We start from the raw sequence: 27,733 nt of genomic DNA, 5'->3' as shown, positions 1-27,733 counted from the left end.
AGCACATCCCTGGGCTGTCCCCAGCATGTCCCCAAGGTGTTCCCAAGCCATCCCCACCCCCAGCATGTCCCCACTGTGTCCCCAGCATGTCCCCAAGGTGTCCCCAGGCCACCCCCGTGCCCAGCCCATCCCCGTCCCGTCCCACCTTGGCCCTCTCAGCGTCGCGGGCGCTCTGGCCCAGCAGGAACACGGTGAGCGACGGCGTCTTGGGCTTCTTGGAGATGTTGATGAGCTCCTTGAGCCGGGGCACGCCCAGGGTGACGTTCTTGGCCGACACCCCCGCGTAGTGGAAGGTGTTCAGGGTCATCTGCGTGGCCGGTTCCCCCAGAGACTGCGCGGCCAGGGCGCCCACCATCTCCCCGGGGTGAGCCTGGGGGGACACGGGGGGTCAGGGGGACCCCAGAACCAGCCCTGGGATGCAGCCAAACCCCCCTGAGATGTGGGTTCAAACCCTCCTCAGATGTGGCTCCAAACCCCCCTCAGATGTGGCTCCAAACCCTCTGAGATGTGGCTCCAAACCCCCCTGAGATGTGGCTCCAAACCCTCCTCAGATGTGGCTCCAAACCCCCTGAGATGTGGCTCCAAACCCTCCTCAGATGTGGCTCCAAACCCCCCTGAGATGTGGCTCCAAACCCCCTGAGATGTGGCTCCAAACCCTCCTCAGATGTGGCTCCAAACCCCCCTGAGATGTGGCTCCAAACCCCCCTGAGATGTGGCTCCAAACTCCCTGAGATGTGGCTCCAAACCCCCTGAGATGTGGCTCCAAACCCTCCTGAGATGTGGCTCCAAACCCCCCTGAGATGTGGTTCCAAACCCTCCTCAGATGTGGCTCCAAACCCCCTGAGATGTGGCTCCAAACCCCCTGAGATGTGGCTCCAAACCCCCCTCAGATGTGGCTCCAACCCCCCACTCACGATGGCCTGGCTGAACTTGGACTCGATCTCCCCCAGCAGCCACTCGAATGCCCCCAAACCCCCAGATCTGACCCCAAACCCCCAGATCTGACCCCAAACCCCCCAGATCTGACCCCAAACACCCCAAATCCCCCCCCAACCCCCCACTCACGATGGCCTGGTTGAACTTGGACTCGATCTCGCCCTGCAGCCACTTGAATGCCCTCAAACCCCCCAGATGTGACCCCAAACCCCCAGATCTGACCCCAAACCCCCAGATGTGACCCCAAACCCCCCAAACCCCCAGATCTGACCCCAAACCCCCTCAAACCCCCCAGATCTGACCCCAAAACCCCAGATCTGCCCCCAACCCCCCACTCACGATGGTCTGGTTGAACTTGGACTCGATCTCGCCCAGCAGCCACTCGAAGGCCTCCAAACCCCCCAGATGTGACCCCAAACCCCCAGATCTGACCCCAAACCCCCACTCACGATGGTCTGGTTGAACTTGGACTCGATCTCCTCCAGCAGCCACTCAAAGGCCCCCCAAACCCCCACATCTGACCCCAAACCCCCAGATCTGACCCCAAACCCCCCAGATCTGACCCCAAAACCCCACATCTGACCCCAAACCCCCTCAAATCCCCCCCAAACCCCCCAGATCTGACTCCAAACCCCCCCAAACCCCCAGATCTGACCCCAAACCCCCAGATCTGACCCCAAACCCCCCCAACCCCCCACTCACGATGGCCTGGTTGAACTTGGACTCGATCTCGCCCAGCAGCCACTCGAAGGCCTCCCCGCTGAGCCGGAACTCCTCGACCATGCGGCGGCTGCAGAGGGTGGAGCGCAGGTGGATGTTGAAGAGCAGCGTCGCGTTCTCCTGCGCCTGCCGGCTCAGAGGGTCCTCCCCGTTCACGATCACCAGCTTACGGCTCAGCTCCTTCACCCCTGGGGGGAGACAGGGGATTAAAGGGGGGGCTTGGAGGCTCCAGAACCTTCCGGGGGGGGCTTGGGGGCTCCAGAACCTTCTGGGGGGGCTTGGAGGCTCCAGAACCTCCTAGAGGGGCTCCAGAATCTCCTCGAGAACATCCAGAGCCCTCCTGAGGAGCTTGAGAACCTCCAGAACCTTCCCAGAGGCTCAAGAGCCTCCTGAAGAACCTCCTGAAGAACCTCCAGAACCTCCTGAAGAGCCTCCTCCAGAACCTCCTCAAGAGCCTCCAGAACCTCCTGGAGGGGCTGGAGAACCTCCTCAAGAACCTCCAGAGCCTTCCTGAGGAGCTTGAGAACCTCCAGAACCTTCCCAGAGGCTCAAGAGCCTCCTCAAGAACCTCCAGAACCTTCCTGGAGGTTCAAGATCCTTCAGAAGCTTCTGAAAAACTTACAGAACCTTCCTGGAGGATCAAGATCCTTCAGAACCTCCTCAAGATCCTTCAGAACCTTCCTGGAGGATCAAGATCCTTCAGAACCTCCTCAAGAACCTCCAGAGCCTTCCTGAGGAGTTTGAGAACCTCCAGAACCTTCCCAGAGGCTCAAGAGCCTCCTCAAGAACCTCCAGAACCTTCCTGGAGGTTCAAGATCCTTCAGAAGCTTCTGAAGAACTTACAGAACCTTCCTGGAGGATCAAGATCCTTCAGAACCTCCTCAAGATCCTTCAGAACCTTCCTGGAGGATCAAGATCCTTCAGAACCTCCTCAAGAACCTCCAGAGCCTTCCTGAGGAGCTTGAGAATCTCCAGAACCTTCTTGAGATGCTCCAGAACCTCCTCAAGAACCTCCAGGACCTTCCCAGGGGCTCAGGAACCCCCAGAACCTTCTTGGGGGGCTCCAGAACCTCTTCAAGAACCTCCAGACCCTTCCTGGGGTCCCAAAGAACCTCCAGAGCCTTCCTGGACTCCCCAATTATCTTCAGAACCTTCTTGGACTCCTCAGTTATCTCCAGAACTTCCAGAACCTCCTCAAGAACCTCCAGAACCTTCCTGGAGTCCCACAAACCCAGAGGAGCTTCTGGGGGGGGGGGCTCAAGATCCTCCAGACCCTTCCTGGGGTCCCAACGAACCTCCAGAACCTCCTCAAGAACCTCCAGAACCTTCTTGGACTCCTCAAGAACCTCCAGAACCTTCCAAGGGGGCTCCAACCCCCTATAACACCCACCCTCCCCAAATCCAGGGATTATCATCAGCTCTGGGATCTCCAAACCCCCCAAATCTCCCCAAACCCCCCCAGTTTGGGGTCCCCCCACTCACCCTCCACCACCTTGACGGGGTGCAGGTCCGAGGGCAGGCGGGAGTTGATGTGGAAAATCTTCTGAGCGTTCCAGATCATCCTCAGCAGGTTACAGGGGAGCACCACCTGGGGGGGACCCGAAAACGGGGGGTCAGGGACCCGAAAACGGGGTCAGGGCATCAAAATTTGGGGGCTGGGCATCAAAAATTGGGGTCAGGGCATCAAAAATTGGGGTCGGGGCATCAAAAAATGGGGTGAGGGCATCAAAAATTTGGGGTGAGGGCATAAAAAATTTGGGATCAGGGCATCAAAATTAGGGGTGAGGGCATCAAAAAATGGGGTCAGGGCATCAAAATTGGGGGTGAGGGTATCAAAAAATGGGGTCAGGGCATCAAAAAATGGGGTCAGGGCATCAAAATTGGGGGTGAGGGCATCAAAAAATGGGGTCAGGGCATCAAAATTTGGAGACTGGGTATCAAAAATTGGGGTCAGGGCATCAAAATTGGGGGTGAGGGCATCAAAATTGGGGTCAGGGCATCAAAATTTGGGGTGAGGGTAACAAAATCTGGGATCAGGGCATCAAAATTGGGGGTGAGGGCATCAAAAATTGGGGGCTGAGTATCAAAAATTTGGGTCAGGGCATCAAAAATTTGGGGTCAGGGCAGGTCAGGGATGGGTTTTTGGGTTGGATTTTGGGGTTTGGGTTGGGTTTTGGGGGTTTGGGTCGGGTTTTGAGGTGCCCTGGTTGGATTTTGAGGTGTCCCAGGGGGTTTGGGATTGGATTTGGGGTTTGGGGTTGGATTTTGAGGTGCCCTGGTTGGATTTTGAGGTGTCCCAGGGGGTTTGGGGTCGGATTTTGGGTCGGATTTTGGCTTTTGGCTTGGATTTTGGGGTGTGGGTTGGATTTGGGGATTGGGTCAGATTTTGGGTTGGACTTTGGGGTTTTGGGTCGGGTTTTGGTTTTTTGGGTTGGGTTTTGGGTTGGATTTGGGTTTTGGGTTGGATTTTGGGTCAGGTTTCGAGGTGCCCTGGTTGGATTTTGAGTCAGGTTTTGGGTTGGATTTAGGGGGTTGGGTTGGAATTTGGGTTGAATTTTGGGTTGGGTTTTGGGTTGGATTTTGGGCTTTGGGTCAGATTTTGGGTTTTTGGGTTGGGTTTTGGGTTGGATTTTAGGGTTTGGGTCGAGTTTTGAGGTGCCCTGGTTGGTTTTTGGGGTTTGGGTTGGATTTGGGGTTTTGGGTCAGATTTTGGGTTGGATTTTTGAGGTTTGGGTTGGGTTTGGGGTTTTTTGGTCAGATTTTGGGGTTTGGGTCGTGTTTTGAGGTGCCCTGGTTGGATTTTAGGTTGAGTTTTGGGGTTTGGGTTGAGTTTTGGGGTTTGGGTTGAGTTTTGGGGGTTGGGTTGAGTTTAGGGGGTTGGGTTGAGTTTTGGGGGTTGGGTTGAGTTTTGGGGGTTGGGTTGGGTTTTGGGGTCAGATTTTGGGGTTTGGGTCGTGTTTTGAGGTGCCCTGGTTGGATTCTAGGTTGAGTTTTGGGGTTTGGGTTGAGTTTTGGGGGTTGGGTTGAGTTTTGGGGGTTGGGTTGAGTTTTGGGGGTTGGGTTGGGTTTTGGGGTCAGATTTCGGGGTTTGGTTCCGATTTTGGGTTTCGAGCCAGGTCTCGAGGTGCCCTGGCCGGGTTTTGGGCGGGATTCCGGGGTTTTTGGGGTCACCTTGCTGTCTCCGGTGGGGAAGATGACCCTGAGCACCTCCCTGTCCTCGCGCATCCGGTCGAATTCCCGCTCCAGCTCGTTCTGGATGTGGGCGTTGGACAGGATGTCCTTGACCAGCTCCTCCTGCAGCGTCCGGCGCAGCGCCCGCTCGTTCGTGTAGTCGAACTTGAACCTGGGAGGGGATTTCGGGGGGTCAGGGACCCCAAAATGGGAGCCAGGGTGGGCAGGAGAAGATTCAGGACCTTAAAATGGGAGCCAGGGTGGGTAGGAGAAGGTTGGGGACCCCAAAATGGGACCCAGAGTGGGCAGGAGAAGCTTCAGGACCCCAAAATGGGACCCAGACTGGGTAGAAGGTTGAGGAACCCAAAAATGTGCTTAAGTTGGGCAGGAGAAGGTTGGGGACCCCAAAATGGGACCTGAGTTGGGCAGGAGAAGGTTGAGGACCCCAAAATGGGAGCCAGGGTGGGCAGGAGAAGGTTGGAGACCCCAAAATAGGACCCAGGGTGGGCAGGAAAAGATTCAGGACCTTAAAATGGGAGCCAGGGTGGGCAGGAGAAGCTTCAGGACCCCAAAATGGGACCCAGGGTGGGCAGAAAGTTGGGGAACCTAAAATGTGACCCAGGGTGGGCAGGAGAAGGTTGGAGACCCCAAAAAGTGCTTAAGTTGGGCAGAAGAAGGTTGGGGACCCTAAAAATGTGACCCAGGGTGGGCAGGAGGAGCTTCAGGACCCCAAAATGGGACCCAGACTGGGTAGAAGGTTGAGGAACCCAAAAATGTGCTTAAGTTGGGCAGGAGAAGGTTGGGGACCCCAAAATGGGACCCAGGGTGGGCAGGAGAAGTCAGGACCCCAAAATGTGCTTTAAATTGGGCAGGAGAAGGTTGGGGAAACCAAAGATGTTCCCAACCCTTGGAAGGAGCTCTTTGATGACCCCAAATGACTCCAAACCCTTGGAAGGAGCCACTCAATGACCCCAAAATGTCCCCAACCCTTGGCAGGAGCTCTTTGATGACCCCAAGATGGGTCCAACCCTTGGAAGGAGCTCTTTGATGACCCCAAAATGTCCCCAACCCTTGGAAGGAGCCACTCAATGAACCCAAAGATGTTCCCAACCCTTGGCAGGAGCTCTTTGAAGACCCCAAAATGAACCCAACTCTTGGAAAGCGCCAAGCAGCGACCCCAAGATGTTCCCAACTCTACAAAGGAGCCCCTCAATGACCCCAAGATGTCCCCAACCCTTGGAAGGAGCTCTTTGATGACCCCAAATGACTCCAAGCTCTTGCAAGGAGCCCCTCAACGACCCCAAGATGTCCCCAACCCTCGGCAGGAGCTCTTTGATGACCCCAAAATGTCCCCAACCCTTGGAAGGAGTCACTCAATGACCCCAAAATGTTCCCAACCCTTGGTAGGAGCTCTTTGATGACCCCAAATGACTCCAAGCTCTTGCAAGGAGCCCCTCAACGACCCCAAGATGTCCCCAACCCTCGGCAGGAGCTCTTTGATGACCCCAAAATGTTCCCAACCCTTGGAAGGAGCTCTTTGATGACCCCAAATGACTCCAAGTTCTTGCAAGGAGCCACTCAATGATCCCAAATTGTTCCCAACCCTTGGCAGGAGCTCTTTGATGACCCCAAAATGTTCCCAACCCTTGGTAGGAGCTCTTTGATGACCCCAAGATGTCCCCAACCCTTGCAAGGAGCTCTTTGATGACCCCAAATGACTCCAAGTTCTTGCAAGGAGCCCCTCAACGACCCCAAGATGTCCCCAACCCTCGGCAGGAGCTCTTTGATGACCCCAAAACGTCCCCGACCCTCGGCAGGAGCCCCTCAACGACCCCCCCCAGACGGGTCGTAGACCCTCCCACGGCCCCCCAGGCCCCCCTTCCCCCCTCACTTCTTCTCGAAGGCCTTGTTGGAGGGTTTGAGGGTGGCCAGGTTCTGGAACTCGACGCTCTCCCCGGCCAGCCCGTCCTCGCCGTAGCGCAGCTGCACCACCTGGTTGATGGAGTTCCGGACGGTCGCGTCGTATTTCACCATCACCGACTCCATGGACTTGATCAGCCGCCGCTGGATGTACCCTGGGGGGCCACACGGGGGTCAGGGGGCACCTGGGGAGGGGGTTGGGGGGGCTCCAGGAGGGATCTGGGGAGGGTTTGGGGTATTGGAGATCCCCAGGAGGGATCTGGGGAGGGTTTGGGGGCCCTGGAGGGATCTGGGGAGGGTTTGGGGGCCCTGGGGGGATCTGGGGAGGGTTTGGGGGTCCTGGAGGGATCTGGGGAGGGTTTGGGGGCCCTGGAGGGATCTGGGGAGGGTTTGGGGGCCCTGGAGGGATGTGGGGAGGGTTTCGGGGCCCTGGAGGGATGTGGGGAGGGTTTGGGGGCCCTGGAGGGATCTGGGGAGGGTTTGGGGTTCCCAGGGTTACCCAGGAGGGATCTGGGGAGGGTTTGGGGGTCCTGGAGGGACCTGGGGAGTGTTTGGGGTTCCCCAGGTGGGATCTGGGGAGGGTTTGGGGTTCCCAGGGATCCCCAGGAGGGATCTGGGGAGGGTTTGGGGGCCCTGGAGGGATCTGGGGAGGGTTTGGGGGCCCTGGAGGGATCTGGGGAGGGTTTGGGGTTCCCAGGGTTACCCAGGAGGGATCTGGGGAGGGTTTGGGGGCCCTGAAGGGATCTGGGGAGGGTTTGGGGTTCCCAGGGATCACCAGGAGGGATCTGGGGAGGGTTTGGGGGCCCTGGAGGGATCTGGGGAGGGTTTGGGGGCCCTGGAGGGACCTGGGGAGCGTCTGGGGTTCCCCAGGTGGGATCTGGGGAGGGTTTGGGGGTCCCCAGGAGGAATCTGGGGAGGGTTTGAGGGTTCTGGAGGGTCCTGAGGAGGGTTTGAGGGTCCCCAGGAGGCATCTGGGGAGGGTTTGGGGTTCCCAGGGCTCCCCAGGTGGGATCTGAGGAGGGTTTGGTTGGTATTTTGGGATCCCTGAGTGGGACCTGCAGAGGGTTTGGGGTTCCTCGCTGGGACCTGGGGAGGGTTTGGGGTTCCCAGGGTTCCCCAGGTGGGACCTGGGGAGGGTTTGGGGTTCCCAGGGTTTCCCAGGTGGGATCTGGGGAGGGTCTGGGGTTCCCAGGGTTTCCCAGGTGGGACCTGGGGAGGGTTTGGGGTTCCCAGGTTTCCCAGGTGGGACCTGGGGAGGGTTTGGGGTTCCCAGGGCTCCCCAGGTGGGATCTGAGGAGGGTTTGGTTGGTATTTTGGGATCCCTGGGTGGGACCTGGGGAGGTTTTGGGCTCCCCGGGTGAGATCTGGGGCGGGTCTGGGGTTCCCAGGGCTCCCCAGGTGGGACCTGGGGAGGGTTTGGGGTTCCCAGGGTTTCCCAGGTGGGACCTGGGGAGGGTTTGGCGTTCCCAGGGTTTCCCAGGTGGGATCTGGGGCGGGTTCGGGGGTTCCTGGGTGGGACCTGGGGAGGGTTTGGCCTCCCCCAGGTGAGATCTGGGGCGGGTTTGGTGTCCCCAGGGGTGGTTTTTTGGGGGTTGCTGACCCGTCTCCGCCGTCTTCACGGCGGTGTCGATGAGCCCCTCCCTGCCCCCCATGGCGTGGAAGAAGAACTCCGTGGGGGTGAGCCCGGCCAGGTAGGAATTCTCCACGAAGCCGCGGCTCTCGGGGCCGTAATCGTCCTTGATGAAGTGGGGGAGGGTCCTGTGCTTGAACCCGAACGGGATCCGCTTCCCCTCCACGTTCTGCTGCCCCACCACCGCGATCACCTGCGGGGACAACCCGGGGGGACAACGGTGGGGACACCTGGGAGACCACCCTGGACATCCCAGTGATCCCCCAGATCCTACAGGGACACCCCCAGACCTTGAGGAGGTCACGGAGATGCTCCAGGATCCAGGGGGGTTGGGTCTCCTTGGAGACCACCCTGGACATCTCAGGAAACCCCCTGACCTTGGGGAGGTCATGGAGATGCTCCAGAATCCACGGGGTTGGGTCACCTTGGAGACCACCCTGGACATCTCAGGAAACCCCAAACCCTACTGGGACATCCCACAGATGTCAGGGAGGTCACAGAGATGCTCCAGGATCCAGGGGTTGGGTCACCTTGGACACCTTGGAGACCACCCTGGACATCTCAGGAAACCCCCTGACCTTGGGAAGGTCATGGAGATGCTCCAGAATCCAGGGGGTTGGGTCTCCTTGGATACCTTGGAGACCACCCTGGACATCCCAGGAAACCCCAAACCCTACAGGGACATCTCACAGATGTCAGGGAGGACATGGAGATGCTCCAGGATCCAGGGGGGTTGGGTCACCTTGGACACCTTGGAGACCACCCTGGACATCTCAGGAAAACCCCAGACCTCAGGGAGGTCACGGAGATGCTCCAGGATCCAGGGGGTTGGGTCACCTTGGAGACCACCCTGGACATCCCAGGAAACCCCCTGACCTTGGGAAGGTCATGGAGATGCTCCAGAATCCAGGGGGTTGGGTCTCCTTGGATACCTTGGAGACCACCCTGGACATCCCAGGAAACCCCAAACCCTACTGGGACATCCCACAGATGTCAGGGAGGTCACAGAGATGCTCCAGGATCCAGGGGTTGGGTCACCTTGGACACCTTGGAGACCACCCTGGACATCCCAGGAAACCCCCAGACCTCGGGGAGGTCATGGAGATGCTCCAGGATCCAGGGGGTTGGGTCTCCTTGGATACCTTGGAGACCACCCTGGACATCCCAGGAAACCCCAAACCCTACAGGGGCATCCCCCAGATGTCAGGGAGGTCATGGAGATGCTCCAGGATCCAGGGGGGTTGGGTCACCTTGGACACCTTGGAGACCACCCTGGACATCTCAGGAAAACCCCAGACCTCAGGGAGGTCACGGAGATGCTCCAGGATCCAGGGGGTTGGGTCACCTTGGAGACCACCCTGGACATCCCAGGAAACCCCCTGACCTTGGGGAGGTCATGGAGATGCTCCAGAATCCACGGGGTTGGGTCACCTTGGAGACCACCCTGGACATCCCAGGAAACCCCAAACCCTACTGGGACATCCCACAGATGTCAGGGAGGTCACAGAGATGCTCCAGGATCCAGGGGTTGGGTCACCTTGGACACCTTGGAGACCACCCTGGACATCCCAGGAAACCCCCAGACCTCGGGGAGGTCATGGAGATGCTCCAGGATCCAGGGGGTTGGGTCTCCTTGGATACCTTGGAGACCACCCTGGACATCCCAGGAAACCCCAAACCCTACTGGGACATCCCCCAGATGTCAGGGAGGACATGGAGATGCTCCAGGATCCAGGGGGGTTGGGTCACCTTGGACACCTTGGAGACCACCCTGGACATCTCAGGAAAACCCCAGACCTCAGGGAGGTCACGGAGATGCTCCAGAATCCAGGGGGTTGGGTCTCCTTGGACACCTTGGAGACCACCCTGGACATCCCAGGAAACCCCAAACCCTACTGGGACATCCCACAGATGTCAGGGAGGTCACAGAGATGCTCCAGGATCCAGGGGTTGGGTCACCTTGGACACCTTGGAGACCACCCTGGACATCCCAGGAAACCCCCTGACCTTGGGAAGGTCATGGAGATGCTCCAGGATCCAGGGGGTTGGGTCACCTTGGAGACCACCCTGGACATCCCAGGAAACCCCAAACCCTACAGGGACATCCCCCAGATGTCAGGGAGGTCATGGAGATGCTCCAGGATCCAGGGGGTTGGGTCACCTTGGAGACCACCCTGGACATCCCAGTGATCCCCCAGATCCTACAGGGACACCCCTGGACCTTGAGGAGGTCACGGAGATGCACCAGGATCCACGGGGTTGGGTCTCCTTGAACCCCCCAAGCCCCCCCAAAGCTGGGAGATGTCCCTCTTGGATCTCCTGGTGCCCAAAGGATCCCAAAAAACCCCCACAAGAACCTCTCCAAACCCCCCCGAGATCCTCCTGGAAGCCCTGAGGGAGCCCCCCAAGGTCCCCCAGAGACCCCCAAACCTGGGAGATGTCGATCTTGGAGCTCCTGGTGTCCAAAAGATCCCAAAAAAACCCCTCAAGAACCACCCCAAAGCCCCCTGAGATCCTCCTGGAGCCCCCCAAAGCTGGGAGATGTCCACCTTGGATCTCCTGGTGCCCAAAGGATCCCAAAAACCCCCACAAGAACCACCCCAAACCCCCCCGAGATCCTCCTGGAACCCCTTAGGGAGCCCCCCAAGACCCTCTGGAGCCCCCCAAGCCCTTCCAAACCTGGGAGATGTTGATCTTGGAGCCTTTGGCGCCCGAGACCACCATGGACTTGAAGTTGTTGTACTCGGAGAGGGATTTCTGGGCGGAGGAGCCGGTCTTGTCGCGGGCGTCGTTGAGGATCCGGTTCACCTGGTTCTCGAAGGTCTGGCGCAGGGTGTTCCCCGGGGTGGGCTCCAGCTCGTTGTTGTGGGCCTTCTCGATCACCTGGAACCCCAAAAAGGGACCCCACGGGCTCAGCAGGGCCCCCCAAAACCCCACAAAATCCCTGGGAGCAACTCGAGATCTCCGGGAGCTCCTCAAAGTGTCCCAGGGGAAGGGGCTGAGATGGCCCCGGGGTGGGCTCCAGTTCGTTGTTGTGGGCCTTCTCCATCACCTGGAACCCCAAAAAGGGACCCCATGGGCTCAGCAGGGCCCCCCAAAATCCCACAAAACCCCTGGAAGCTCCTCGAGATCTCTGGGAGCTCCTCAAAGTGTCCCAGGGGAAGGGGCTGAGATGGCCCTGGGAGGGCTCCAAACCCCCCCCCTTGGATGCTTTAGGGTGCTCCTGGGGTGTCCAAAGGTGTCACCAGGGCTCCCCAAAACCCCTGGGAGCTCCCCAAGATCTCTGGGAACTCCCCAAAATTCCTGGGAGCTCCCCAAGATTCCTGAGGGCTCCTCAAAGTGTCCCAGGGGAAAGGGCTGAGATGGCCCTGGGAGGGCTCCAAATCCCCCCCTTGGATACTTTAGGGTGCTCCTGGAGTGTCCAAAGGTGTCACCAGGGCTCCCCAAAACCCCTGGGAGCTCCCCAAAATTCCTGGGAGCTCCCCAAGATCCCTGGGAGCTTCTCAAAGTGTCCCAGGGGAAGGGGTGGTCCCCAAATCCCACATTCCCCCCAAAAAGGAACCCCCTGCTTGAGATCTGGCATCACCTGGGGACTCCCAAAATTCCGGGGGACCCTCCAAACCCACTGAAGACCCCCCAAAATTTCAGGAGACCCCAAAAACCCCACCTCAATGACATCCTGCTTGGCCTTCTTGATGGTGTTCTGGATGTCCTGGTAGGTCTTGGCGTCGGCGATGGAGTCCCCGATCCCGATGGTGTGACCTGGGCAGGGGGTGGCATTGGGGGTTCAGGGGGGTCCCCCCAACTCAGGGTCATCCCCCACCCCAGATCTGACCCCTCCCCGTGCCCCTCACCCCAAAAAAACCCCAACCCTGGGCCACCTTGGGGGAGATATCGGGGGGGTCTTGGGGTGGGAAAGGGGGGGGACTGTGGACAAGGAGGGCCTTGGAGGGGCAAAAAGGGGGGTTGGGACGACCCCCAGGCCCCAAAAAGGGGCCAAGGACCCCCCAAGTCCTTGTTGTCCCCAAGAAGAGGATCCAAGAGCCCCCAGGGACACCCAAGTCCCCTCAAAGCTGAGCTCCCAGAAGGTCCCCAGGTCCTTCAACCCCATTTGGTGCCTCCAGGAGGGTTCCTAGTCCCCAGGGACCCTCCAAATCCCCCCAAAAACAGGTCCAAGGACCCCCCAAGTCCTTGCAGGCTCCAAGAAGAGGATCCAAGAGCCCCCAGAGACACCCAAGTCCCCTCAAAGCTGAGCTCCCAGAAGGTCCCCAGGTCCCTCAGCCCCCATTTGGTGCCTCCAGGAGGGGTCCCAGCCCCCCATGGACCCCCTCAGACCCTCCAGATCCCTCCAAAAGGGGGTCCAAGGACCCCCCAAGTCCTTGCTGTCCCCAAGAAGAGGATCCAAGAGCCCCCAGGGACACCCAAGTCCCCTCAAAGCTGAGCTCCCAGAAGGTCCCCAGGTCCCTCAACCTCTGTTTGGTGCCTCCAGGAGGGGTCCCAGTCCCTCATTGACCTTCCCAAGGCCCCCAAATCCCCCAAAAAGGGGTCCAAGGACCCCCCAAGTCCCCCAAAAAGGGGTCCAAGGACCCCCCAAGTCCTTGTTGTCCCCAAGAAGAGGATCCAAGAGCCCCCAGGGACACCCAGGTCCCCTCAAAGCTGAGCTCCCAGAAGGTCCCCAGGTCCTTCAACCCCATTTGGTGCCTCCAGGAGGGTTCCTAGTCCCCAGGGACCCTCCAAATCCCCCCAAAAAGAGGTCCAAGGACCCCCCAAGTCCTTGCAGGCTCCAAGAAGAGGATTCAAGAGCCCCCAGAGACACCCAAGTCCCCTCAAAGCTGAGCTCCCAGAAGGTCCCCAGGTCCCTCAGCCCCCATTTGGTGCCTCCAGGAGGGGTCCCAGCCCCCCATGGACCCCCTCAGACCCTCCAGATCCCTCCAAAAGGGGGTCCAAGGACCCCCCAAGTCCTTGCTGTCCCCAAGAAGAGGATCCAAGAGCCCCCAGGGACACCCAAGTCCCCTCAAAGCTGAGCTCCCAGAAGGTCCCCAGGTCCCTCAACCTCTGTTTGGTGCCTCCAGGAGGGGTCCCAGTCCCTCATTGACCTTCCCAAGGCCCCCAAATCCCCCAAAAAGGGGTCCAAGGACCCCCCAAGTCCCCTAAAAAGGGGTCCAAGGACCCCCCAAGTCCTTGTTGTCCCCAAGAAGAGGATCCAAGAGCCCCCAGGGACACCCAGGTCCCCTCAAAGCTGAGCTCCCAGAAGGTCCCCAGGTCCTTCAACCCCATTTGGTGCCTCCAGGAGGGGTCCTAGTCCCCAGGGACCCTCCAAATCCCCCCAAAAAGGGGTCCAAGGACCCCCCAAGTCCTTGTTGTCCCCAAGAAGAGGATCCAAGAGCCCCCAGGGACACCCAAGTCCCCTCAAAGCTGAGCTCCCAGAAGGTCCCCAGGTCCCTCAGCCCCCGTTTGGTGCCTCCAGGAGGGGTCCCAGCCCCCCCTGGCCCCCCCAGGATGCCCCCAGAGCCCCCCCTGACCCTCGATGAGCAGCCAGTTGTTGATGACGGTCTGGATGTTGCTGTAGAAGAGCCGGGTGGTGTCGTGGCCCATCTCCAGGTAGGAGATGTGCACCAGGGACCCGGCCGAGGTGCCCAAGGACTTCTTGCACAGGATGCCCATGATCAGCTCCCCGTTCTCCACAATCACCTGGGCAGGGGAAAGGGGGGGAGGTCAGAGCCCTCCTGGATTGGGGACACCCCCCTTGGGGCACCCACCACCTCACTGGGGGGTCAGAACCCCCCTGGATTGGGGACACCCCCCTTGGGGCACCCACCACCCCATGGAGGGGTCAGAACCCCCCTGGATTGGGGACACCCCCCTTGGGGCACCCACCACCTCACTGTGGGGTCGGGACCCCCCTGGATTGGGGACACCCCCCTTGGGGCACCCACCACCCCATTGGGGGGTCAGAACCCCCCTGGATTGGGGACATCCCCCTTGGGGCACCCAACACCCCATTGGGGGGTCAGAACCCCCCTGGATTGGGGACATCCCCCTTGGGGTACCCACCACAGGGTCAGAACCCCCCTTGGGGCACCCACCACCCCACTGTGGGGTCGGGACCCCCCTGGATTGGGGACACCCCCCTTGGGGCACCCCCCACCTCCCTGTGGGGTCAGAACCCCCCTGGATTGGGGACACCCCCCTTGGGGTACCCATCACCTCATGGAGGGGTCAGAACCCCCCTCGGGGCACCCACCACCCCACTGTGGGGTCAGAACCCCCCTGGGTTGAAGGGTACCCCCCTTGGGGCACCCACCACCCCATGGAAACCCCCTTGGATTGGGGATACCCCCCCCTGGGGCACCCACCACCCCACTGTGGGGTCAGAACCCCCCTGAATTGAGGACACCCCCCTTTGGGGCACCCACCACCTCTCTGTGGGGTCAGAACCGCCCTGAATTGAGGACACCCCCCTTTGGGGCACCCACCACCCCACTGGGGGGGTCAGAACCCCCCTGGATTGAAGGGCACCCCCCTTGGGGCACCCAACACCCAAACCCTCCCAAATCACCCTCAAGTCCCACCAAATCCCCCCCAGACCACCCCAAATCCCCCCTAGATCTCCTCAAATCACCCTCAAATCCCCCCCCAGACCACCCCAAATCGACCCTAGACCTCCTCAAACCCTTCCAAATCATCCTCAATTCCCACCAAAGTCCCTCCAGACCACCCCAAATCCACCCTAGACCTCCTCAAACCCCCCCAAATCACCCTCAAGTTCCACCAAATCCCCCCCAGACCACCCCAAATCCACCTTAGACCTCCTCAAACCCCCCCAAATCACTCTCAAATCCCACCAAATCCCCCCCAGACCACCCCAAATCCCCCCCAAACCACCTCCCCCCCCCCCCCCAGACCCTCCCCAGCGCCTACCTTGGTGTCCCCGGGGGAGATGTGTTTGTAGGGCCCGCTGTCCTCGTCGTCGGGGTGGGTGCTGTGGGTGCGGATGCAGTTGATGTGCCCGGGGATGATGAGGGAGAAGATTTGCTTCCCGGTCCAGAGCGGGCGCGGCTTCAGGATGGCGGGTTGGGGCACCTTCCCGTCCCACGTGGACAGGAACATCAGCAGGTTCATCACCTCCCCCTGGGGACACCCCAAAACACCCCAGAACCTTCATGTCAGTCAAGGAGACCCCATAGGATATCTTAAAACACCCCAAAAATGCCCCGAAACACCCCCAAAACCCCTTCAGGATGGCGGGTTGGGGCACCTTCCCGTCCCACGTGGACAGGAACATCAGCAGGTTCATCACCTCCCCCTGGGGACACCCCAAAACACCCCAGAACCTTCACGTCAGTCAAGGAGACCCCACAGGATATCTTAAAACACCCCAGAACACCCCAAAACCTTCACATCAGTCAAGGAGACCCCACAGGATATCCTAAAACACCCCAGAACACCCCAAAACCTTCACATCAGTCAAGGAGACCTCATAGGATATCTTAAAACACCCCAAAACACCCCAAAATCTTCACATCAGTCAAGGAGACCCCACACGATATCCTAAAAAACCCCAAAACACACCTCAGACAGGAGAACCTGTGGAGTGTCCTAAAATACCACAAAAATGCCCCAAAATGCCCCAAAAACCCTTCAGGATGGTGGGTTGGGGCACCTTCCCGTCCCACGTGGACAGGAACAGCAGCAGGTTCATCACCTCCCCCTGGGGACACCCCAAAACACCCCAGAACCTTCATGTCAGTCAAGGAGACCCCACAGGATATCCTAAAACACCCCAAAACCTTCATGTCAGTCAAGGAGACCCCACAGGATATCCTAAAACACCCCCAAACACCCCAAAACCTTCATGTCAGTCAAGGAGACCCCACAGGATATCCTAAAACACCCCAAAACACCCCAAAACCTTCATGTCAGTCAAGGAGACCCCACAGGATATCCTAAAATACCCCAAAACACCCCAAAACCTTCATGTCAGTCAAGGAGACCCCATAGGATATCCTAAAACACCCCAAAACACCCCAGAACCTTCACATCAGTCAAGGAGACCCCACAGGATATCTTAAAACACCCCAGAACACCCCAAAACCTTCACATCAATCAAGGAGACCCCACAGGATATCCTAAAACACCCCAAAACACCCCAAAACCTTCACATCAATCAAGGAGACTCCACAGGATATCCTAAAAAACCCCAAAACACACCTCAGACAGGAGAACCTGTGGAGTGTCCTAAAATACCACAAAAATGCCCCAAAATGCCCCAAAAACCCTTCAGGATGGCGGGTTGGGGCACCTTCCCGTCCCACGTGGACAGGAACAGCAGCAGGTTCATCACCTCCCCCTGGGGACACCCCAAAACACCCCAAAACCTTCATGTCAGTCAAGGAGACCCCACAGGATATCCTAAAACACCCCAAAACACCCCAAAACCTTCATGTCAGTCAAGGAGACCTCATAGGATATCTTAAAACACCCCAAAACACCCCAAAACCTTCATGTCAGTCAAGGAGACCCCACAGGATATCCTAAAACACCCCAAAACACCCCAAAACCTTCATGTCAGTCAAGGAGACCCCACAGGATATCCTAAAACACCCCAAAACACCCCAAAACCTTCATGTCAGTCAAGGAGACCCCACAGGATATCCTAAAACACCCCAAAACACCCCAAAACCTTCATGTCAGTCAAGGAGACCCCACAGGATATCCTAAAACACCCCAAATCACGGACCCTCTCGAGGAAGACGTCCCTCTTGGTGAACCTGGGCATGGCCATGAGCGTGTTCTGCACGATGCCCATGGACCCCAAACCCCCTCAAATCACCCTAAAACCCCCTCACCCCCCCTGAAATCCCATCAGGACCCCCCCAAAACCCCATGAAATCCCATGAGGACCCCCCTAAACCCCCCAGGACCCCCCCAAATCCCTCACTCTCTCTAGGCAGACGTCCCTCTTGGTGAACTTGCGCACGGCCATGAGCGTGTTCTGCACGATGCCCACGGACCCCAAACCCCCTCAAACCACCCCAAAGCTCCCAAATCACCCCAAAACCCCCTCAAATCCCATCAGGACCCCCCAAAACCTCCTGAAATCCCATCAGGACCCCCCAAACCTCCCCAGGACCCCCCCAAACCCCTCACCCTCTCTAGGAAGACGTCCCTCTTGGTGAACCTGGGCATGGCAGTGAGCGTGTCCTGCACGATGCCCATGGACCCCAAACCCCCCAAACCACCCCAAATCACCCCAAAACCCCCTGAAATCCCATCAGGGCCCCCTCAGATCTCCTCAAATCCCCCCATGACCCCCCCAAACCCCTCACCCTCTCTAGGAAGACATCCCTCTTGGTGAACTTGCGCACGGCCGTGAGCGTGTCCCGCACGATCCCCACAGACCCCAAACACCCCCAAACCATCCCAAAACCCCCTGAAATCCCATCAGGGCCCCCTCAGATCTCCTCAAATCCCCCCAGGACCCCCCCGAGTCCCTCACCCTCTCTACGAAGACGTCCCTCTTGGTGAACTTAGCACGGCCGTGAGCGTGTCCCGCACGATGCCCACGGACCCCAAACACCCCCAAACCATCCCAAAACCCCCTGAAATCCCATCAGGGCCCCCTCAGATCTCCTCAAATCCCCCCATGACCCCCCCAAACCCCTCACCCTCTCTAGGAAGACATCCCTCTTGGTGAACTTGTGCACGGCCGTGAGCGTGTCCTGCACGATGCCCACGGACCCCAAACACCCTCAAACCACCCCAAACCCCCCTGAAATCCCATCAGGGCCCCCTCAGATCTCCTCAAATCCCCCCAGGACTCCCCCGAGTCCCTCACCCTCTCTAGGAAGGCGTCCCTCTTGGTGAACTTAGCACGGCGGTGAGTGTGTCCCGCACGATGCCCACGGACCCCAAACCCCCTCAAATCACCCCAAAACCCCCTCAAATCACCCCAAAACCCCCTCAAACCACCCCAAATCCCCCCATGACCCCCCCAAGCCCCTCACCCTCTCTAGGAAGACGTCCCTCTTGGTGAACTTAGCACGGCGGTGAGCGTGTCCCGCACGATGCCCACGGACCCCAAACCCCCTCAAACCACCCCAAATCACCCTGAAACCCCCCCAAATTCCCCCAGGACCCCCCCAAGCCCCTCACCCTCTCTAGGAAGACGTCCCTCTTGGTGAACTTGCGCACGGCGGTGAGCGTGTCCTGCACGATGCCCATGACGGGCCGGTTGCTCTGGGGGGTGACGATCATCCGGGGCACCATGGCCAGCTCCTGGATCTCCGCCCGCGTCTCCAGGGACTGCGGAAGGTGCAGGTTCATCTCGTCCCCGTCGAAGTCGGCGTTGTACGGGGTGGTCACACTGAGGGGGGGACACAGAGGGGTCAGGGGGACATGGAGGGGACGTGGAGGGGTCAGGGCAGGTGCAGGTTCATCTTGTCCCCGTTGTACGGGGGGGTCACACTGGGGGGGACATCAAAGGGGTCAGGGGGACATGGGGTGGGGTCAGGGGGGACACAGAGGGCTCAGGGGGACATGGAGGGGTCAGGGAGACATGGGGAGGGGTCAGGGGGGCACAGGAGGGGTGACAGGGGGGTCAGGGTAGGTTCAGGTTCATCTTGTCCCCGTGGTACGGGGTGGTCACACTGGGGGGACATGAGGGGGACATGGTGACACTGGGGGGTCACAAGGGGGTCCCACAGAGGGGTCAGGGCAGGTTCAGGTTCATCTTGTCCCCGTTGTACGGGGTGGTCACACTGAGGGGGGACATGGGGTGGGGTCAGGGGGACATGGGGTGGGGTCAGGGGGGCACAGGAGGGGTGACAGAGGGGTCAGGGCAGGTTCAGGTTCATCTTGTCCCCGTTGTACGGGGTGGTCACACTGGGGGGCACAGAGGGTTCAGGGGGACATGGGGTGGGGTCAGGGGGGACACAGAGGGCTCAGGGGGACATGGAGGGGTCAGGGGGACATGGGGAGGGGTTAGGGGGGCACAAGGGGGTCCCACAGGGGTTCATCTCACGCCCGTCGAACTCGGCATTGTACGGGGGGGTCACACTGAGGGGGGGACATTAAAGGGGTCAGGGGGACATGGGGTGGGGTCGGGGGGCACAAAAGGGGTCCCCCAGGGGGGTCAGGGCAGGTTCAGGTTCATCTCGTCCCCGTTGTACGGGGTGGTCACACTGGGGGGACATGGAGAGGACACGGTGACATTGAGTCAGTTTTTGGGGTGCAGGGTCAGCTTTTGGAGGTTCAGGGTCAGTTTTTGGGGTGCAGGGTCAGTTTTTGGGGGTGCCCACCTGAGGTTGAGGCGGAAGGTGGACCAGGGCAGGATCAGGAGGGTCAGTTTTGGGGTGCAGGGTCAGTTTTGGGGTGCAGGGTCAGGTTTGGGGGGTAGTAGTGGGGCAGGATGGGGTGTGGGATGGGACAAGGGTCAGTTTTGGGGTTCAGGGTCAGTTTTTGGGGTTCAGGGTCAGTTTTTGGGGTGCAGGGTCAGTTTTGGGGGTGCCCACCTGAGGTTGAGGTGGAAAGTGGACCAGGGCAGGATCAGGGGGGTCAGTTTGGAGGTTCAGGGTCAGTTTTGGGGTTCAGGGTCAGTTTTTGGGGTTCAAGGTCAGTTTTTGGTGGTTCAGGGTCAGTTTTTGGGGTGCAGGATCAGTTTTTGGAGGTTCAGGGTCAGTTTTGGGGTGCAGGGTCAGTTTTTGGGGGTGCCCACCTGAGGTTGAGGCGGAAGGTGAACCAGGGCAGGATCAGGAGGGTCAGTTTTGGGGTGCAGGGTCAGGTTTTGGGGGTGCCCACCTGAGGTTGAGGCGGAAGGTGGACCAGGGCAGGATCCTCACCCTGTGGCCCATCATGGACATTTTGTGCAGCGTCGGCTGCCGGTTGAAGATCACGATGTCCCCGTCGCACATGTGACGCTCCACCTGCGCCCCAAAACCCCCCCAGGTACCCCAAAAATCAGGGGAAACCCCAGCACGTGGGGGGCTCCCCAAAATCAGGGGGATCCCCAAAAAACGGTATCTTCAGGGGGGATAAAACCCGGGTTTAGGCCCTAAATTGTGTGGTTTGGGCGTGTCCCCCCTGGTTTGGGGGTGTCCCCATCACACATGTGACGCTCCACCTGCGCCCCAAAACCCCCCCCAGTACCTCAAAAATCAGGGAGGCACCCCAGCATGGGGGGGCTCCCCAAAATCGGGGGGATCCCCAAAAAACAGCATCTTCAGGGGGGATAAAACCCGAGTTTAGGCCCCAATTCCACCCCTCGCCCCCAAAATCTGGGCTTGACAACCAAATCCAGAACTCTGAACCCCAACATCGGGTTTGGGGGTGTTTCCCAGGTTTGGGGGTGTTCCCCAGGTCTAGGGGTGTGCCCACATTTTTGGGGTGCCCACCTTGTATCCAATCTGCAGGTGGAGGTCGCTGGGTTTGGGGTGGAAGTGCAGGTTTGGGGTTTTCCCCTGGGTTTGGGGGGGTGTCCCTGAGTTTGGGGGTCTCTCCTGGGTCTCGGGGTGTGTCCCTGGATCTGAGGGTGCCCTGGGTGGTTTTGGGGTGCCCCGGGGGGCTCTGGGGTGCCCTGGGTAGTTTTGGGGTGCCCTGGGGGGCTCTGGGGTGCCCACCTTGTACCCGATCTGCAAGTGGAGGTCGCTGGGTTTGGGGTAGAAGCTCAGGTTTGAGGGTTTCTCCTGGGGTGTGCCCCTGGGTCTGAGGGTGCCCTGGGGGGGTTTGGGGTGCCCTGGGTGCTTTTGGGGTGCCCCGGGGGTCTCTGGGGTGCCCACCTTGTAGCCGATCTGCAGGTGGAGGTCGCTGGGTTTGGGGTGGAAGCGCAGGTTTGGGGGGGTGTCCCTGAGTTTAAGGGTCTCTCCTGGGTCTCCTGGGGTGTGTCCCTGGATCTGAGGGTGCCCTGGGTAGTTTTGGGGTGCCCCGGGGGGCTCTGGGGTGCCCACCTTGTACCCAGTCTGCAGGTGGAGGTCGCTGGGTTTGGGGTGGGAGTGCAGGTTTGAGGGTCTCTTCTGGGGTGTGTCCTGGGGTTTAGAGGTCTCTCCTGGGTCTGGGGGTGTGTCCCTGGGTCTGGGGGTGCCTTGGGGGGGTTTGGGGTGCCCCGGGGGGCTCTGGGGTGCCCACCTTGTACCCAATCTGCAGGTGGAGGTCGCTGGGCTTGGGGTGGAAGCGCAGGTCGATCCTGTCCCCGTTGTCCCTGATGATGTACTTGGCCCCCGGGTACTGACTGTTCCCCCTCCTCACCAGCTCCTGCAGCCTGGGGGGGATCGGGGGGCTCAGGGCAGGGGTTTGGGGGTCCCCACCTGTCCCCAGAGTCACCCCCGGGGGGGGATTGGGGACCCCCAGGTCCAGCCTGGGGGATTTAAACGGTGCCTGGAGTCGTTCTGAGCGACTGATACCCCCCAAAATAACTCCTGGTGTCTCCCAAAGCACCCCCCAAATGTCCTCAGCCTCCCCCAAAGCCCACCCAGAACCCCCAAAGGCCCTCCAGACACCCCCAGATCTGCCCCAAACCCCTCTAGATCCACCCTAAACCCCCCCAGATCTGCCCCAAGACCCCCCAAATCCCCTGCAACCCCCCCAAATCCCCTCCAAACTCCCCCAGATCTACCCCAAACCCCCCCAGATCCCCTGCAAACCCCCCCAGATCTGCCCCAAACCCCCCCAGATCTGCCCCAAATCCCCCCAGAACTGCCCCAAACCCCCCCAGATCTGCCCCAAACCCCCCCAGACCTGCCCCAAATCCCCCCAGATCTGCCCCAAACCCCCCCAGATCTGCCTCAAATCCCCCAAGAACTGCCCCAAACCCCCCCAGATCTGCCCCAAACCCCCCCAGACCTGCCCCAAATCCCCCCAGATCTGCCCCAAACCCCCCCAGATCTGCCTCAAATCCCCCAAGAACTGCCCCAAACCCTCCCAGAACTGCCCCAATCCCCCTCAAAGCCCCACCTGTCGATGTTGAAGGGGGTGACGATCTCAGCAAATGTCACGTTGGGAGCGATGGACTGCGGGACCCCCACCCCAAACCCTCCCAGATCTACCCCAAACCTGCCCCAAACCCCTCCAAACCCCCCCAGATCTGCCCCAAACCGCTCCAAATCCCCCAAGAACTGCCCCAAACCCCCCCAGAACTGCCCCAATCCCCCCAAAGCCCCACCTGTCGATGTTGAAGGGGGTGACGATCTCAGCAAAGGTCACGTTGGCAGCGATGGACCGTGGGACCCCCACCCCAAACCTGCCCCAAACCCCCCCAGATCTACCCCAAGCCCCTCCAAACCCCCTCAGAACTGCCCCAACCCCCCCCAGTTGCCCACCTGTCGATGTTGAAGGGGGTGACGATCTCAGCAAAGGTCATGTTGGCAGCGATGGACCGCGGGACCCCCACTTGGTCGATGGCCAGGTTGGGGTCGGGGGTGATGACGGTGCGGGCCGAGAAATCCACCCTCTTGCCCATGAGGTTGCCCCTCACCCGGCCCTCCTTCCCCTTCAGCCGCTGCTTCAGGGACTTCAGGGGCCGCCCCGACTTCTGCATGGCCTGGGGGGGGGAGAAAATGGGGGTTCAGGGGGGTGGGACCCCCCAAAAACACCCTCCAGATGTGGAGTCCAAGCGGGACGATCTCGAGATCAGTCCCACTGATCCTCCTGGGAGTGTCCCCAGTTCCTGTTGTGGTTTTGGGGTCACAGGGAGGGGGATCAGACACTTTAGGGGACCCCCCGGCTTTTGGGTGGCCTGGGGGGGGAGAAAATGGGGGTTCAGGGGGGTGGGACCCCCCAAAAACACCCTCCAGATGTGGAGTCCAAGCGGGACGATCTCGAGATCAGTCCCACTGATCCTCCTGGGAATGTCCCCAGCTCCTGTTGTGGTTTTGGGGTCACAGGGAGGGGGATCAGACACTTTAGGGGACCCCCTGACTTCTGCATGGCCTGGGGGGGGGGAGAAAATGGGGGTTCAGGGGGGTGGGACCCCCCAAAAACACCCTCCAGATGTGGAGTCCAAGGGGGGACACACATTGAACCTCCTGGGAATGTCCCCAGCTCCTGTCGTGGTTTTGGGGGCACAGGGAGGGGGATCAGACACTTTGGGGGACCCCCCGGCTTCTGGGTGGCCTGGGGGGGGAGAAAATGGGGGTTCAGGGGGGTGGGACCCCCGAAAAACACCCTCCAGATGTGGAGTCCAAGGGGGGACACACATTGAACCTCCTGGGAATGTCCCCAGCTCCTGTCGTGGTTTTGGGGGCACAGGGAGGGGGATCAGACACTTTGGGGGACCCCCCCGGCTTTTGGGTGGCCTGGGGGGGGGAGAAAATGGGGGTTCAGGGGGGTGGGACCCCCCAAAAACACCCTCCAGATGTGGAGTCCAAGGGGGAGACACACATTGAACCCCCTGGGACCCACCCCTGGGGTCTGCTGTGACTCTGGGGGGCTCGGGGAGGAAATGGGGGGGCTCAGGGGGCTCCCAGAATCTTCTACCCTTGCCTGGACCCTCCTGCCTGGACCCCTGCCTACAACTCGTTCCTGCCCTATCCCTGCCTGCACCTCCTGCTCACTCTGCCCTGCCTGCACTCTGCCCTGCCTGCACTCTGCCCTGCCTGCACTCTGCCCTGCCTGCACTCCACCCTGCCTGCACCCCGCCCTGCCTGCACTCTGCCCTGCCTGCACTCTGCCCTGCCTGCACCCTGCCCTGCCTGCACTCTGCCCTGCCTGCACCACGCCCTGCCTGCACCCTGCCCTGCCTGCACCTCCCAGCACACTCACCCCCTGCCCTGCCTGTCCCCTGACCCTGCCCATCCCCTGCCTGCACTGCCAGCACCTCCTGCCCACCCTGCCTGCATTGCCTGCACTCCCAGCTCCTGCTGACCCCCCCCCATACCCGTGGCAGGCCGGGCAGCTCGTTGCCCACCACGGTGGCCACGTGGAACTGCGGCAGTTTCACGTCCTCAGTGACAACATGGGGCCACCCCCCTGCCTGTCCCTCTACCTGTGACCCCCCTAAAACCCCCTAGGACCCCAAAAATCCCCCCCAGAGCCCCCCCCACCCGTGGCAGGCCGGGCAGCTCGTTGCCCACCACGGTGGCCACGTGGAACTGCGGCAGCTTCACGTCCTCGGCGATGACGTGGGGCCACCCCCCCTGCCTGTGACTCCCCTAAACCACCTTGTAGTCCCCCAAAACCACTTTGTAACCCCCCCAAAACCCTTCTGTGTCCCCCCCAGAGCCCCCCCATACCCGTGGCAGGCCGGGCAGCTCGTTGCCCACCACGGTGGCCACGTGGAACTGCAGCAGTTTGACGTCCTCGGCGATGACGTGGGGCCACCCCCTGCCTGTCCCCCTGCCTGTAAACCCCCCTAAACCCCCCTATAACCCCCCAAAACCCTTGTGGGACCCCCCCAGAGCCCCCCCATACCCGTGGCAGGCCGGGCAGCTCGTTGTCCACCATGGTGGCCACGTGGAACTGCAGCAGTTTGACGTCCTCGGCGATGACGTGGGCGGCCGCCCCGTTCTGCTCGTTGCGCCGCAGCTGGTTGTTGATCTTGACGATGTCGGCCAGTTTGTGGGTCAGGTCGTCCTGGGGGGGACCCCAAAATCACCCCAAAATTAGCGGGGGGGGTCCCAAAATTAGTAGGGGGGGGTCTCAAAATTAGCGGGGGGGGTCCCAGATTTTAATTAATGGGGGGGTTCGATCTCACTGGGGGGACGCGGGAGGAGCCGTGGGGTGACACGAGTGGGGGGCACCTCAAAGGGTGTTGGGAGGGCACCCCTAAAAGGGATTGGGGACCCCAAGAATTGGGGAGGCCCCAAAAGGCCCCGGGGGCGGCGATTCCCACCCCGGGACCCCCCCAGAACCCTCGTGGTGCCCGGCTGGTGGTGGGCAGAGCCCGGCACGGGGGGCACAGGCAGGAAGGGATGTGGGCACCCGACTGCCCCAGGGACCCCAAAGGTTGCCACAAGGACCCCAAGAGCTGGTCCAGGACCCCAGGACCCACCTTGGCACCCCAATACCCACTCAGGGACCCCAATACCCACTCTGGGACCCCCCAAACTCCCCCAAACGCCCACCTGGTTGCGGGCAGAGCCCTGCATGACCACGGCGGGGCGCACGGACAGGGGGGGCACGGGCAGACCCCTGCCCACCCTGAGACCCCAATACCCACCCTGAGACCCCAACACCCACCCAGGGACCCCAATACCCACCCTGGCACCCCAATACCCACCCTGGCACCCCAATACCCACCCTGGCACCCCCTAAATGCCCACCTGGTTGCGGGCAGAGCCCTGCATGACCACGGCAGGGTGCACAGACAGGGGGGGCACGGGCAGACCCCTGCCCACCCTGAGACCCCAATATCACCCCAATACCCACCCAGGGACCCCAATACCCATTCAGTGTCCACCCTGGGACCCCCCAAACTCCCCTCAATGCCCACCTGGTTGCAGGCAGAGCCCTGCATGACAACGGCGGGGCGCACGGACAGGGGTGGTACGGGCAGACCCCTGCCCACCCTGAGACCCCAATACCCACCCTGGCACCCCAATACCTACCCTGGCACCCCAATACCCACCCAGGGACCCCTTGGGACCCCCCAAGCCCCCTTTGCTGCCCACCTGGTTGCGGGCAGAGCCCTGCATGACCACGGCGGGGCGCACGGACGGGGGGGTACGGGCAGCACAGTGCCCACCCTGAGACCCCAATACCCACCCTGGCACCCCAATACCCACCCAGGGACCCCAATACCCACCCTGGGACCCCCTAAATGCCCACCTGGTTGCGGGCAGAGCCCTGCATGACCACGGCGGGGCGCACGGACAGGGGGGGCACGGGCAGCACGGTGCCCACCCTGAGACCCCAATACCCACCCTGGCACCCCAATACCCACCCAGGGACCCCAATACCCACTCTGGGACCCCCCAAACGCCCACCTGGTTGCGGGCAGAGCCCTGCATGACCACGGCGGGGCGCACGGACAGGGGGGGCACGGGCAGCACGGTGCAGACCATCCACTCGGGGCGGGCGAACTTGGGGTCCATGCCCAGCACGAAACACTCCTCGTCCGAGATGCGCTTGAAGATCTCATGCACCCGCTCGGGGCTCAGCAGGATCTTCTTCTCCTGGGAGTCCTCGTTGACGTGTTTCCACTCGGCATAAAGCTCCAGCCCCGAGCGCCGGATCCGCGGCTGGTACCGCCCGCACCCCCCGTGGCCCTGGGGGGCACCAGAGGGGGCTTAATGGGGCATTTATGGGGTCACACGGGCACTAAAAGGGGCATTAACGGGGTCCCAGGGGCACTGACCCACAGGGGCTGGTACCGCCCGCACCCCCCGTGGCCCTGGGGGGCACCAGAGGGGGGTTAGTGGGGCATTTATGGGGTCACAGAGGCATTAACGTGGGGTTAAAAGGGGCATTAATGGGGTAAAAGGGGCATTTATGGGGTCCCAGGGGCATTAATGGGGTCCCAGGGGCACTGACCCACAGGGGCTGGTACCGCCCGCACCCCCCGTGGCCCTGGGGGGCAACAAACGGGGCATTTAGGGGGTAAAAGGGGCATTAATGGGGTCACATGGGCACTAAAAGGGGTATTTACGGGGTCACAGGGGCATTAACAGGGGATTAAAAGGGGCATTTATAGGGTAAAAGGGGCATTAATGGGGTCCCAGGGGCACTGACCCACAGGGGTTGGTACCGTCTGCACCCCCCGTGGTCCTGGGGGGCAACAAACCGGGCATTTAGGGGGTAAAAGGGGCATTAATGGGGTCACAGGGGCACTAAAAGGGGTATTAATGGGGTAACAGGGGCATTTATGGGGTAAAAGGCGCATTTACGGGGTCACAGGGGCATTAACAGAGGGTTAAAAGGGGCATTAATGGGGCAAAAGGGGCATTAATGGGGTAAAAGGGGCATTAATGGGGTCACAGGAGCATTAACAGGGGGTTAAAAGGGGCATTTATGGGGTAAAAGGGGCATTTATGGGGTCCCAGGGGCATTAATGGGGTCCCAGGGGCATTAACAGGGGGTCAAAGGGGACTTTGGGGCATTAAGGGGGTCACAGGGGTGGGTTTTGGTGCACAGGGCTGGGGGTCTGAGGGTGAATTTGTGGACCAAGGGCTGGATTTTGGGGCTCCAGAGGTGGATTTTGGGATTCCAGAGCTGGATTTTGGGATTCCAGAGCTGGATTTTGAGGGTCTGAGGGTGAATCTGGGGACCAAGGGCTGGATTTTGGGGCTCCAGAGGTGGATTTTGGGGGTCCAGGGTTGGATTTTCAGGGTCCAGGGCTGGATTTTCAGGGTCTGAGGGTGAATCTGGGGACCAAGGGTTGGATTTTGGGGCTCCAGAGGTGGATTTTGGGGGTCCAGGGCTGGATTT

General features: G+C 60.5%; 1 protein-coding gene across 1 annotated transcript in view; it reads right to left on the bottom strand.

The window, feature by feature from the left end:
- POLR2A (RNA polymerase II subunit A) overlaps positions 1 to 27,733 on the bottom strand; it is a gene marked incomplete at its 3' end in the record, with an annotated part of 38,926 nt that overhangs the window by 5,232 nt on the left and 5,961 nt on the right. The window contains exons 5-21 of the mRNA XM_032677683.1: positions 26,293 to 26,574; positions 24,779 to 24,940; positions 22,690 to 22,910; positions 21,500 to 21,632; positions 20,177 to 20,301; positions 18,533 to 18,743; positions 15,612 to 15,683; positions 15,299 to 15,436; positions 13,900 to 14,068; positions 12,045 to 12,139; positions 11,057 to 11,260; positions 8,348 to 8,570; positions 6,719 to 6,902; positions 4,828 to 4,999; positions 3,139 to 3,244; positions 1,639 to 1,844; positions 146 to 370 (exon numbers count right to left, since the gene is read on the bottom strand). Of these exons, the coding sequence (XP_032533574.1) occupies positions 146 to 370; positions 1,639 to 1,844; positions 3,139 to 3,244; positions 4,828 to 4,999; positions 6,719 to 6,902; positions 8,348 to 8,570; positions 11,057 to 11,260; positions 12,045 to 12,139; positions 13,900 to 14,068; positions 15,299 to 15,436; positions 15,612 to 15,683; positions 18,533 to 18,743; positions 20,177 to 20,301; positions 21,500 to 21,632; positions 22,690 to 22,910; positions 24,779 to 24,940; positions 26,293 to 26,574 (2,928 nt within the window). The remainder of the gene's footprint in view (positions 1 to 145; positions 371 to 1,638; positions 1,845 to 3,138; positions 3,245 to 4,827; positions 5,000 to 6,718; positions 6,903 to 8,347; positions 8,571 to 11,056; positions 11,261 to 12,044; positions 12,140 to 13,899; positions 14,069 to 15,298; positions 15,437 to 15,611; positions 15,684 to 18,532; positions 18,744 to 20,176; positions 20,302 to 21,499; positions 21,633 to 22,689; positions 22,911 to 24,778; positions 24,941 to 26,292; positions 26,575 to 27,733) is intronic.

The sequence above is a fragment of the Chiroxiphia lanceolata genome, unplaced genomic scaffold, assembly GCF_009829145.1.
Source record: "Chiroxiphia lanceolata isolate bChiLan1 unplaced genomic scaffold, bChiLan1.pri scaffold_80_arrow_ctg1, whole genome shotgun sequence".
NCBI classification, from domain to species: domain Eukaryota; kingdom Metazoa; phylum Chordata; class Aves; order Passeriformes; family Pipridae; genus Chiroxiphia; species Chiroxiphia lanceolata.
This window is presented reverse-complemented; position numbering and strand designations above follow the sequence as displayed.